General features: G+C 40.8%; 1 protein-coding gene across 9 annotated transcripts in view; it reads left to right on the forward strand.

Moving 5' to 3' along the window:
* Nucleotides 1-12,306, forward strand: part of LOC125903257 (regulating synaptic membrane exocytosis protein 1-like) — a 131,587-nt gene that overhangs the window by 66,414 nt on the left and 52,867 nt on the right. For all 9 annotated transcript variants that reach the window (XM_049600061.1, XM_049600065.1, XM_049600066.1 and 6 more), the window contains exons 5-6: nt 4,677-4,939; nt 7,315-8,012. In XM_049600061.1, the coding sequence (XP_049456018.1) occupies nt 4,677-4,939; nt 7,315-8,012 (961 nt within the window). The remainder of the gene's footprint in view (nt 1-4,676; nt 4,940-7,314; nt 8,013-12,306) is intronic.

The following is a 12,306-nucleotide window of genomic DNA, read 5'->3' on the forward strand; positions in this document are numbered from 1 at the left end:
GGTTTTCTTCCTCTTGAGCAAAAGCGAATGTCTTTTCTGGTCATGTAGCACAAATTTTAAAAGTATTTGTGACTTTCACTGCATAGACTGTCTAATTTTATGATAAGACCTCTCTGGCAGTGAAATACTTTTTTGATTGCTTAGGCCACTTATTGAGCAAACTGTTGAACAATTGATAGTTCCAGCTTCTTATGTATGAGAATTTGTTGCTTTTCTTTTTTACATAATTGTAAATGTAATATTTTGGATTTGGGACTTATATTATAATTTTCACTTTGGGAACTTGCATGGGCATTTTAATAAACTTTTAATAGAATTTAATGGAGAAAGAAAATGATTACTAGTTGCCAGTTATGTTCCAGCTCTGTGGTGCAAAAAATGTGGAGCAATTTTTTTTTTTTTTTTGATAACTCGATAGCATTTCTTACACCTTTCCAGAAGTGTTCAAACTCGCTCACAGTATTTTGGATCCTGAAGATGTTCACTGTGGTTTTTCTGTTGACACTGTTACGAGCAGGTTGATTTTTATTCCAATTTAACGCCTGCTTGTGCACCTTTTGACATCAGAAACGGTTAGATGAAATGCGGGAATTAAATGAAGGAGCTACAGTAATATCCCTGAAGGATGCTTTGCAGTCCCTTTCTATGACTACATAGCAAATAGCCATCATTGCCTGCCTGTAAATGTATGAACAAGTAGACTAGCACTGCAGCGTCGATCTGGCAGCCATCCACCTCGTCGGTCTGGCTGCAGAAAATCACAGATTGGTGGATGTTTTCACCAAAGCTATAATGTCCCACATGAGGCAGTGTTTTGCTTTCTTTGCTGTGTATGTATGTGTGAGTGTGTGTGTGTGTGTGTTGAGCACACGTTTTCCCTCTCTCCCTGGTGGTGCTGGGGTGTTTGGCAGGATAAATATAGCTGCGTTGGTGTAAAGCTGTTTTCTCCTCGGCTTTTGTAGCTTTAATCAAAAGCAATCTGGAGGAGGGAGAAATGGAAGGGAAAGGGGGGTGAGAGAGAGGGAGAACAGGAGGAGGGAGGGAGAGAGGAAGGGTAAGAGGAAGAGGGGGAGGTGGGTAGGGAGGGTGGCCGATGCCAGTGTTTTATTTTAGCTCTCTTTAAAGAGTCATTGGGGAGTGTTCAGGAGTAATGAGAACCCTGGTGGCTGGAGGAGAGGGACTGACTCTAACCTCCCCTTGCTCTCTTCCTCCATCCTCTCTCTGTCTCTTTATTTCCCGCCCAACCTCACTTCCCCTGTCATCCCCTCTTTCTCATTCGGGCTCTGATGTCAACACAGGACTGTGACTACGGCTGCGTTCACACTGCAGGCCCTCATGCTCCGCTCTGTCTTGCTGGATGAATCCTCGTATCTATTCTAGGATGTAACCCACATCCCTCATCGATACGAACTGACAGCGATGTTGACAAGACGTGTGCACAGAGGAACAGTCATCAAAGACGTCACATTTGTTTTTAATGCATTTCAGTTAGTGTACGTAATAAGTCTAGCTGGCTAGTACAGGCTTCCTTTTCAATGCTGTGTGTAATTGTCTTCTATGATGTCAGTCAGTGAAAGTGCTGTAGATAAGAATTGTTGCAATTCACGAAGAGAAAAATATAGACAAAAGTTTAAGTACTTAAAAAATGAAAACATAAAAGTATTTAAAAAAAAAAAACACCTTACAGGCATACAAACTTGTCATCTCCTGGCAAAATTCACCATTTTGAATCCACGTTATCTATGTGAGTTTTATGAAATGGGCAATTTGAAGATGTTTCCACAGAACTTAGGAAAGATTGCTGTATTTACATGCTTCTGAAATGGTCCCATTTCCTGAGCTGGGAAGTCATTCTTCCAACTTGGTTGTGTTAATGAGTTTTTAAAGGCCCAGACACAGAAAACGCAGTTTAGAGAGCTAGCAGCGGCGAAGGCCCCCTGCTGCATTGCCTGACATTGCCATGTCTTGGCCAAAAAGTTACACTTGAACACACTGCAAAGACTACAGACAACAGCCAACCAGCACACATGTTCTGTGCCTGCATGAGAGGAAATAACTTTCCACACCAGTAGATGGTGGTAATCTGTAATTGTCATTTACAGTAAAAAGGGAAACTGGAGGGCCACTCTTGACACTAGTTAGCCAGCTAGCACATTAACAACACAATCCAATGCGTACAATGTACTGTGCGCTAGTGAACAAAAACACAAACCATCACGAAACGCTTCTGCTAAAGAGCACAACGGCTAAATAAAAATAATCTTACTTTATGGAACAAGTGTGTTTTGGTTTCACTCCCTCTTGACTTCAGCTCTTTGCTTTAACCTCTCCTCATGCACTGGGCTGAACTGCCAAAGTATTATATTTTATTGCTCAGAGCATTTAAACAACACACTGATAACAGTTTGAAGCTTTATGTTTCAAAATGATTTTGATAAAAGTTTGCTTTTCTTGACTCATGCTAATACATAACTTTTTTTAATAATCTAGTTGGACACTTTCTTGGTGTTGTTCCAACTTCAGGGGGCGTTCAGGTGAATTTTCTCTGTTAGGAGCTAATTTTTCCGATTATTCCGACAGCACATGAATGCAGGGTATGTGCCTGTACGTTTGAAAACACACTTTGTTTTATGCCATGCAGGTGAAGTAAAATACATTATTTTGTAAGATGTCACCCTGATGGCGATTCTATTATCTGTTAGTGTGTTTATAGGAATTCTTATTACGTGTTAGCGTCGAGCTAATGGACTAAGCACCAGTTATTACTTGAAATTATCTGTTACAAGTAAAAGTCCTGCATTTAAAATTTTACCTCAGCAAAAGTACAAACGCATTAGCATCAAAATACACTTTATTTACCAAAAGTAAAATTACTTATTATGTAGAATGGCCATTTTCAGAAAAATATATATTATAGTACTGAATTATAGGTTAATAATTGATGCATTAATGTGTTAAAACTTTAATGTTGAAGCTGGTAAATGTGGAAAATGTTTGTAAGGCTCTGTATGTACACCACCAGGAAGCAGTCAAGTCTTATTCATGATAATACACATCATTTATTTGGTAATTTAATTATTAATTTGAGTCTTGTAACTAGTAATTAAAGCTATTAAAAAAAACAAAGCAAAATAGTGCAGTAAAAAGTAAAAGTATAAAGTTTCAGAAAATGGAATACTTAAGTAAATTACAAATACTTTAGAGAAATTAGTTCCAGGGTACGTTTTTTCCCCATATTCTCATGCTCAAATCAATTGTAAATCCACATTTTAAAGCTGATGTTTTAACTTTATTCAGTTTGCATGCCTGAACTTAATGTCAAGGTAGCATTAGACAAATTCTGAGTTGGGTGTTCACATGTAGGTCAAATGCTTTGGGATCCCATTTTGTAGCACATATCCAAGTAGCACACTGTGATATCTAAATATGCAAAAGTCTCTAAGTAGTTAATCATCTTGTCCTCTATAAATCAGTGCTTTTGCTGGAAAAAATAATGTTACTTAGTGCTCCTCCTATGGAACTCCAAGCAAAGAAAATCTGCCTGTGAATCAAAGTTTCTGTGGGAACAAATTGTGAAATGATAAATACCCAAAGAGACAGAGAGAGAGAGGAATGTGAGTGTGACTCTCAAGAAGGCTCTTACATAGTGTGTATAAAATCACTTGGTTGTTCATCACTGTCATCAGAGTGTTGTCATCAGATACTGTATGTGTTACATACTGAAACGGACATGAATTGTCTTTCAGAAAGAGAAAAAAAAGAACAAAGTCAAAATTTACAATTAAGATTTAGACGTACGATGCATGTTTTTGTGTACACACTGATAACAAAATGTGAGTTAAAAAAAATCTGAAATTGGACACTCTGAGCTGTAGTGTGTGAATACAGCCAATGTATAGTCGGTGTGCATATGTGTGATGGGAAAAATAGAAAGAAAGAAGATGGGAGATATTATTTTGGCAGAGAGTTGAATATCCTTTCATTATCCAGTTGGCTTTGTGTGCTTCGTTTGGAGGCCAGAAGCAGCCCACAGTGGAAGCCAAGCTGCTCCCTGGTATAACTGCCATGGTGTTGATCTTAAAAAGCTCCCATAAAAGCCTTTTTCTGGACCACTCATTGGCAGCAGTGCAGCTCTTTAGGAAGTGCATTGTTCCATTTCCTGTTTGACAGTCACTGCGATTGAAGCTGGGCGTCAGAGTAGTGGTTGGCAAAGTATGGGCTGAGATGGTTTTCAGTGGCTGCAGCAAAGAATAGTTCCTTCCTGTTGGAGACATTATGAAGATACTAATGTCAGCTGCATTAAATACCTCAGACAGGCACACAGACAGTTCTCTGTAATGTTATGTGTATATATATATATATATATATATATATGTATATATGTATATGTATGTATATGTATGTATGTATATATATATATATATGTATGTGTGTATATATATATATATATATATATATATGTATGTGTGTATATATATATATATATATATCTATATCTGTGTGTGTGTATATATATATATATATATATATATATATATATATATATATATATATATCTATGTGTATGTATGTATATATGTGTGTGATTATCTATTCTGTTAGTACAAAGGCTTTCTGATGAAATTTGTGTCCTATAGCTGTGACTGTAATCTATCCCCATGCTTCTTTTCACCTAGGTGATCTGGGTGTGTAATAACTGCCGGAAGCAGCAGGAGATCCTGACCAAGCCAGGCGAGTGGTTCACCGGTCCACCTGGGAAACTCGGTTCAGCCGTCAGCGAGCCGTCTGTGTGCCAACAGCAAGGTGACAAGAAGCTCCGGTCTCGCTCCCAAGCACCCCCGGGCTCCACCACAGCAATCCAAGACCCCAACCGGCCCAGCGCACCTGGGACTGTACCTGGCACTGACTCTCGGTCACGTAGCGAACCACCACGAGACACGTAAGTTGAAGCCATGTCCTAGAACTTGTGCTATAAAACACAGTAAGGGCAGCATTCAGAGTGATTAAGTTTAAACCTATAGTGATGCTGTAACGGAATCACAACCTTTATTTAATTAGCAATATTTAATATGCTACAATACGCAACCTTTAAACAGACACAGGAAGTGTATTGTCTCCCCCGCAAAACAAACCATCAAAAACATTTGTAGTCTTTGAACTTATGCATCTGAAGACACAAATGGGTGATAGATTAAAGGAAACCAACATAATGTGTCATTGGAACTCTAGTGGAGGAAAGACAATCATAAGACGGATTTATACATGTGCGTCTGCTCTGTGCAGAGCCTATACTGTAGCCTAAGTACGTGGCTTACGCCATTGTGAACATTTTTACTTGTATGGTGATGTGTTTGTGTCACTCTGCAATTACTGCTCTAAAACACGAGTTGGCGATGGGTTTTCTGTGGAGTGCTGGAAAGTTGAGTTGATGTAAAACACACCCAAACCAACATTAAACATGGCTTAACATCAACAATTTCAAACACAAGTACACAAATCGGCTTCATCATATCTCGCAGGATTCACAGACAAAACACTTGTCTTTATCTGGACACATTTTCCCCACAAATACAACATGCTAATGTTAATAGCACAAGCCTATGGCATTTTACATTGTGTAAATTAGCCTAGTTGCTAGCGGAGATTTCCTCTACTCATATGAAGACAGGGACAACAGCAACACTTAACGAAGGTAATGTTACAAAATTCAGCTCCATTACAGCTCACAAGGTTCACCGACAAACAAACTAATGCTAAACACGTTTTCCAAATAAATACAACATGCTAATGTTACTAGCACAAGCCTATGGCATTTTACACTGTATAAATTAGCCTAGCAACTATATGAAGCCAAGATAAATCAAACACAGAACTTAAAATGTTATTTTGTGGGGGCTTTATTGTCTTCACAATTTATGTTTCTTGTCTATGAAATTAAAGTAAATAAAAGCTTTGTTTCCACTGAGGGAAATGGTTTCAGCTTACAAAAACAGACAGGAAGTCTGTTACTCTGCGCTGACGCAGAGCCTACATCGTAGGTATGGTGGTGATTTGATGCAGAAGTATAAATCTCGCTGTGAGATATTTCTGTATTTGGCGAGAATGTTGTCTGAAGCCCTTTTACGACATGGAATATGTAACATGGAATTGCAGGCTTATCTATCTGTGAGTGTAAGGGATGGGCTTTTGTCACATGTAACAGACATTGTCTGTGTCTGTTACATTTATTTAAAAAAAAAAAAAAACAAAACTAAATTGAGGCAGCAGAGGGATCCATATCATGTCTTTTAGTTCCTTGTAAGGGTCATGCTCCCAAAAACACTGGACCCTACAAGTACCATAATGCATCTCACTAGTGTCATTCTTCAGACCCATTCATAGATGTATAATAATAACTAGATATGAGTCACCAAGATGGTGCATTTTCAGTCCAGTGGAATTGGTGGCATGGTGCAAACACCCAAAAAAGTTTATAGCTTCTGGGTTTAATTCTGGGGGAAGGGGGCCCACTCACTATGCACGGTAGTGTTTATCAAGTGCTTTTTCAGAGTTTCTGTTTTCACAGGCAGAGTTGGACTAACCATACCTAGTAAAGTGATCCTTGTATGTGGAATTGGTTTAAATTGCATTCTCTCAGCTTCCAGAAAGAAAGCAGCATGTCTAGAATATGTTAATATTTGTATTATCAAGCATTATCTCCTGCATTCATCATTTGCTTCTTTTATACAGTGGCGCATTATGTCACTTAAGCAAGCAGTCTGACATTGTTTCCTATGCCACTCTGAGTGTAATGGAAGAAAGCAGTCCGTTCCAAAACACTTGATAGTAGAATGTGTTGTGACTTTCTATTAGTGGACATTAATGTTAACAATGAAACGCTAACGGATGCAAAATCACATCAATATTTGTTCGTGATGTTGTGAGGGAAGTAGAAGCTAAAAGCAGTCAAATACAGCAGGGTCTCTCACAAATCATTTACTCAGCTCCATTAGTTAAACTAGTTACCTTCCATCTCCACATGTGGTGTTACAAGAGTCAGCAGCAGTTAAACAATTAAAATCTCTGGACATACTGTTGTATGTGACTTTCATGTAGTGCTGAAACAATTAGTAGACCAATCGGTTGGTCAGCCCTTTCACCCTGTAACCTGGCTTTGTGAGCTTCTCCAGAGAAGCTAATATTACACAACATTTCTCCAAGCATGTAAATACAGTATCCAGTGATTTATGTGCCCGAAATTAAATACTTTGTCTGTCAACAGCTGTCACCTATTCTTTTCTTTCTCTCTCCGTCCCCATATTGATTCCTCCCCAGGAGAAATGGGAGGGGAGGCGGAGGAGCTGGTCGAGGAGAGCGTCGGCCAGGTCAGCCCAGATTGCAGACCCAGGTCTCCATGGACCGGGACCTCAGGGGGGAGTCCAGGGAGCGCAGGGAAAGCCGGCGGCTGACAAAGGGACGCTCTTTGGAGCACGATCCTGTGGGTGGAGGTGGTGGGGTGAGACGGACAGAAGAGGGGGGTTACCACCACATGGACCACAGCGGTGCCCCCCCTCGCCAAGCAGGGCCGGTCCCTCCTGGAGGCCGGGGCCACCCTATGCCCGTGCAGGGTCGTGGCATGGGCGTAGCAGGGGATGTCGGGGATGGCATGCGGCCCGGTCAGAGGACGGTGGGTGGGGTTGGCGGGCCACATGAACACGCCCTTGCTCAGCAACCCCCTCCCCCTGAACTCAGAGAACCTCCCGGCTCGGGCCCTGGCTCAACCCCAGGCCAGGGACCCGTAGTGAGACGGACCAAACGGGAGAAGGCTGAGAGCATGCTGCGCAATGACTCGCTAAGCTCTGACCAATCGGAATCTCTGCGTCCGCCGCCACCGAGGCCCTACAAATCAAAACGAGGGTTGGGGGCGGGAGGGAAGAGGCAAACCAGCGTCAGCAGTTCAGAGGAGGAGGGAGGGACCACGCCTGAGTACAGCAGCTGTGAGGACGCTGAGATCGAAAGTGTCAGTGAGAGAGGTGAGAGACAAGATCAATCTTCACTTTTTGTCCATGAAAATACTGTCGTTGATTTCAGTCAGGGAGGGTGTGGGAAGTATTGACATCTGTATGTTCATTCATCTGTTTATTCATCAATCACATGAGATATCTGAGGAAATTTGATTTTGAGAAAATATGAGGGAATGATCCGTCTCAGCACTGCTTTATGACACTGCCTAGGGCCAAGAAGGTACTTCTAACTACAGGTCAGCAATAAAAATCACAATAACCACTCATATGTCTCCGATCACATATTACATTTGATATACATGTCCTGTCCAACATAGCAATATAAATAATAAACTATTTAGGAAATTATAGAACTGGTGCACCAACAGACATGAAACTGTGACTTTTGATGTCAGTTAAACTTGACAAAAAAGAAAGTAAAGCGAGTTTTTCTGAAGACTTGTAGACATGTCTCCATCTGCTGGTGGGCCATCACGATAAGATTATGCATGCATGTTAATTCCACTACAGAAGAGACTTGATGATCACTAAAATTAAGTAGGGGAAAAAGTGGATATATCGATATTGGTATTGGTTATTGGCCAAATAAGTTGTTATATAATGGCATATCAGATATCGGCAAACAAATCCAATACTGTACATCCCTACTTTTTTTTTTTCTCAAAAGTGTGGAACCCACAATTAATTTTATTTTTTGCAGCATTGTGGGACAGTAATGCACATCAACATCTTGTTTAAAAATCAAGCATTTTTTTGTCCCTGTGCTTAGTTTTTGAGCATTATGTTATGTAATATTGTCTCCTCACCAGAATGAATACACGACAGACTAAAGACCTGTCTAGAATTAGAATGTAGTTATAGAATTCAGGCACAGCTGTAAGTTTAGACACCGAAACACACAGTTCACAGTAACTTCTGGGTATAAAATCCCCTATGTCATGTACATGAAATGAAATTTTGCTGAGCACACACTTCCTTAAAGGGAAATTTCGGTTTATTTCGACCTGTCTCCTATCGTCCTAAATTTGTTTCAAGTGACTAGTGACATAAAAATAATAGTTAGCATGTTAGCCATTAGCCTAGATACAGCCGGGGCACACAGTAGCGTCAGACCTGTTTAAAACGTAAGTGAACGGGCATCATTTCAAGTGCAAAGTTAGTCCACTAAACAAGCTTTTTTCCCACAAAGACCGCCTCATATGTTAGGATAAATGTCAGAGAACATATAGAAAATGACATGTTATGTGTTGTCTTACCTTGCCGGTGTGCTGCCATGTTTGTTTACCATTTAGCTCTGCTTTCCAAAGCGCGGCCAAAATATATCTCGCGAGCTCTAGATAAAGCCCAGCTGGATAGTACTCCAGGTGGAGGTGTCTCGTCCTCGGTCACATCCAGACCTTGAAAATAAGGCTGCAACCCGTCCCATTCCTTGCAACAGAGGCATTCCCCTTCTGTGGGCATTGGGGAACAGCATTCACAGGTACACCACCAATCTCCAGAGCTAGGCAGCCTTGCAGCAGCTATTCCTCCTCTCTCGTCCTCTACCTGTTGCGCCTCTCTCTCTCTCCTCCTCACTAAGCTCTTCGTCAGTGTATTCTGGCTCAAATAAATAAGGGCGGCCATCAAACTCCGCAAAATCAAATTCCTCCTCCACAAAGTCGAAGTCTGGCAAAAAGTCAGCCATTATTCTATAAATCTTTCATAAAATAAATGAATGAACTTTTCAGGCTACTGTCCGGTTCTGCCTTCCAGCTGTTGCTGCTTGTTCAGGCACGCTATGAGATCGCTGCTTGTTCTTGCGATATTTTGGCCGCGCTTTGGAAAGCAGAGCTAAATGGTAAACAAACATGGCACTACACTGGTAAGGTAAGACAACACGTTTACATGTCATTTTCTATATGTTCTCTGACATTTATCCTAACATATGAGGCGGTCTTTGTGGAAAAAAGGCTTGTTTAGTGGACTAACTTTGCACTTGAAGGTTGCCCGTTCACTTACGTTTTAACAGGTCTGACACTACTATGCGCCCCGGCTGTGTCTAGGCTAACATGCTAACTATTATTTTTAAGTCACTAGTCACTTGAAACAAATTTAGGACGATAGGAGACAGGTTGAAATAAACCGAAATTTCCCTGTAAATGGTTAGTTTTTTTAATGGTAAATGGACTGCACTTGTATAGCACCCTTCCAGTCTTCTGACTACTGAGTCACATTCACCCATTCACACAGTGGTGGCCGAGGTTACCATTACAAGGTGCCACCTGCTACTCAGTAACCATTCATACGCTCTTACACACTGATGGAACAGCCATCGGGAGCAAGTTGGGGTTCAGTATCTTGACCAAGGATACTTCAACATGCGGACTGGATGAGCCAGGGATTGAATCGCTGATCTTTGGATTGGTGGACGACCTGCTCTACCTCTAAGCTACAGCCACCTAAAATAATATCAGTAGAAGTGTACACTTTCCAGCGCTTTACCTTGCCTTCAGACGGCCCTTTCCAATAGGGAATTGAAGTCGTTATCTGAAAGCCACCAGACTCCATTGACAAAAACCATCATTTTACTTTGCAGACATGAGAGTTGCTGTCATTCTATAGATTGACTTATTTATAAAGGCAAGTAGGCAGAACAAAGGACAGAAATAACTAAACTTAAAACTGGCAGACAAAGAAAGTAGCAACCAAAAGTTTACAGTGCAGTAGCTGTTATTGTGAATTAAAAGAGATTACAGGAGGTCATGTAAATTGTTTCACAAAATACATCGCCTGATGTTGTTTAACAACAGTGTTGAAGCTGACCCTCTTCACAGTTGTACAGTTCATCTTTGATTGGCCAAAAAAGTAATTCCTGGGGGGGATGTCATGTTAACTGTTGCCAAGATTACATTTTTATTTTTGTTAGATTTCTCAAAGCACCCAGGACCACAATGTCTCCTACAACTATACTGTGTTTATCAGCCTGATTAGGTCATTCCAATGAGGGATATCAAAAACACAAAAAACTCAAAACATCTCACCAACAGATAATTTACAGTACATTTACAAACCTCTTTAACCAGGACTGTTTGCAGTAATTCTATTAACTTAAAGAAATAATAATATAATGCAGGTAATTTAATTTCACACACTTGCTGTATTTATGTTTAATTATTGCAATCAGTGAGGTAAGAGGCATTGTACTTTATGCTGTATGTGTGTTTGAACACTCCCACTTTAACACTACCACTGGAGGTGAATGTAAGATGTGGAGAGAGCCTGTTTAGCCTCAGTGTGCTGTCCTCATTCAGACTTGAATCTAGAGACGCTTATCTTCTTTGACTCTCGGGGTTCAGTGATCAGAACAGGTAAGACTGCTCTGATAGAGCCTACTGATTCAAGGTTACGGCTTGTTCTCACTTTTTATACTTTAGTATAAAGTGTTTGATTAAATCTAAAGTATTACCAAACTGCTTGAAAAAATGAACATCTTAGCAGCTTTCTAACTGATATCTGTCATTGGGTTGTGTTTGCAGAAACACTGCACCTCCTGCAACCTTTTCTAACTTCTGTGTACAGTGCATGCAGCGGGCCGTAGCCGGCAGTCTGAATGTCAAAGTGAGCGGCGACACAGTATACCAGCGTGCATGTTAACAAGTGTGTGTGAGCCCGGGTGTCATATTGTATTGTTTTCAGCTTGGCCCTAAGGGGGGACAGTCCCACACTGAGTCTACATGTGTGTGCATGTTAGTGTGTCTGAGATAGGGATGTTTGCCCCCAGTTGATCCCAGCGTTGACGTGAGTGTGGCCTCACATAGCCAACTGTGTCCTTAAGCCTGAGAACACACTACTGTCATGTCCAAGCTGGGTTATGTCACTTCACTACAAACCATTCCAGGGTGCTCTGGCTCACTGCTATGTATCCAACTGTGCTGGAAATATAAAAAGGTAAATTGGCCTAGCTAGGGGTGGAGTGATATTCTACTATTCTTTAATTCTAGATTGCAGCAGGATAGACCTACTGTGGGATTGCTATTACATGTATAAGAAAACAACATAAAGTAGACCTCTTGGCTTGAGCTGGGCAATATTACTGAAGAGAAAAGATGGATTGTGTACTGGCAATATGATGGCCATTGGAATTTGATACACTTTTCAAACTTTTACTATTTGAGTAAAATGTTTCCCATGTGTCCCTGGCAAATGTGGGAAACACATTGTGCAACTGTATCATGTCACTGTCAACAGAAGATACAAGGCCCCCAAAATTAATACTGGTGTGGTGATTTGATTGATTGAACAGTTGGAGTTTTGGACAGAGACA

The sequence above is a fragment of the Epinephelus fuscoguttatus genome, linkage group LG16, assembly GCF_011397635.1.
Source record: "Epinephelus fuscoguttatus linkage group LG16, E.fuscoguttatus.final_Chr_v1".
Taxonomy (NCBI): domain Eukaryota; kingdom Metazoa; phylum Chordata; class Actinopteri; order Perciformes; family Serranidae; genus Epinephelus; species Epinephelus fuscoguttatus.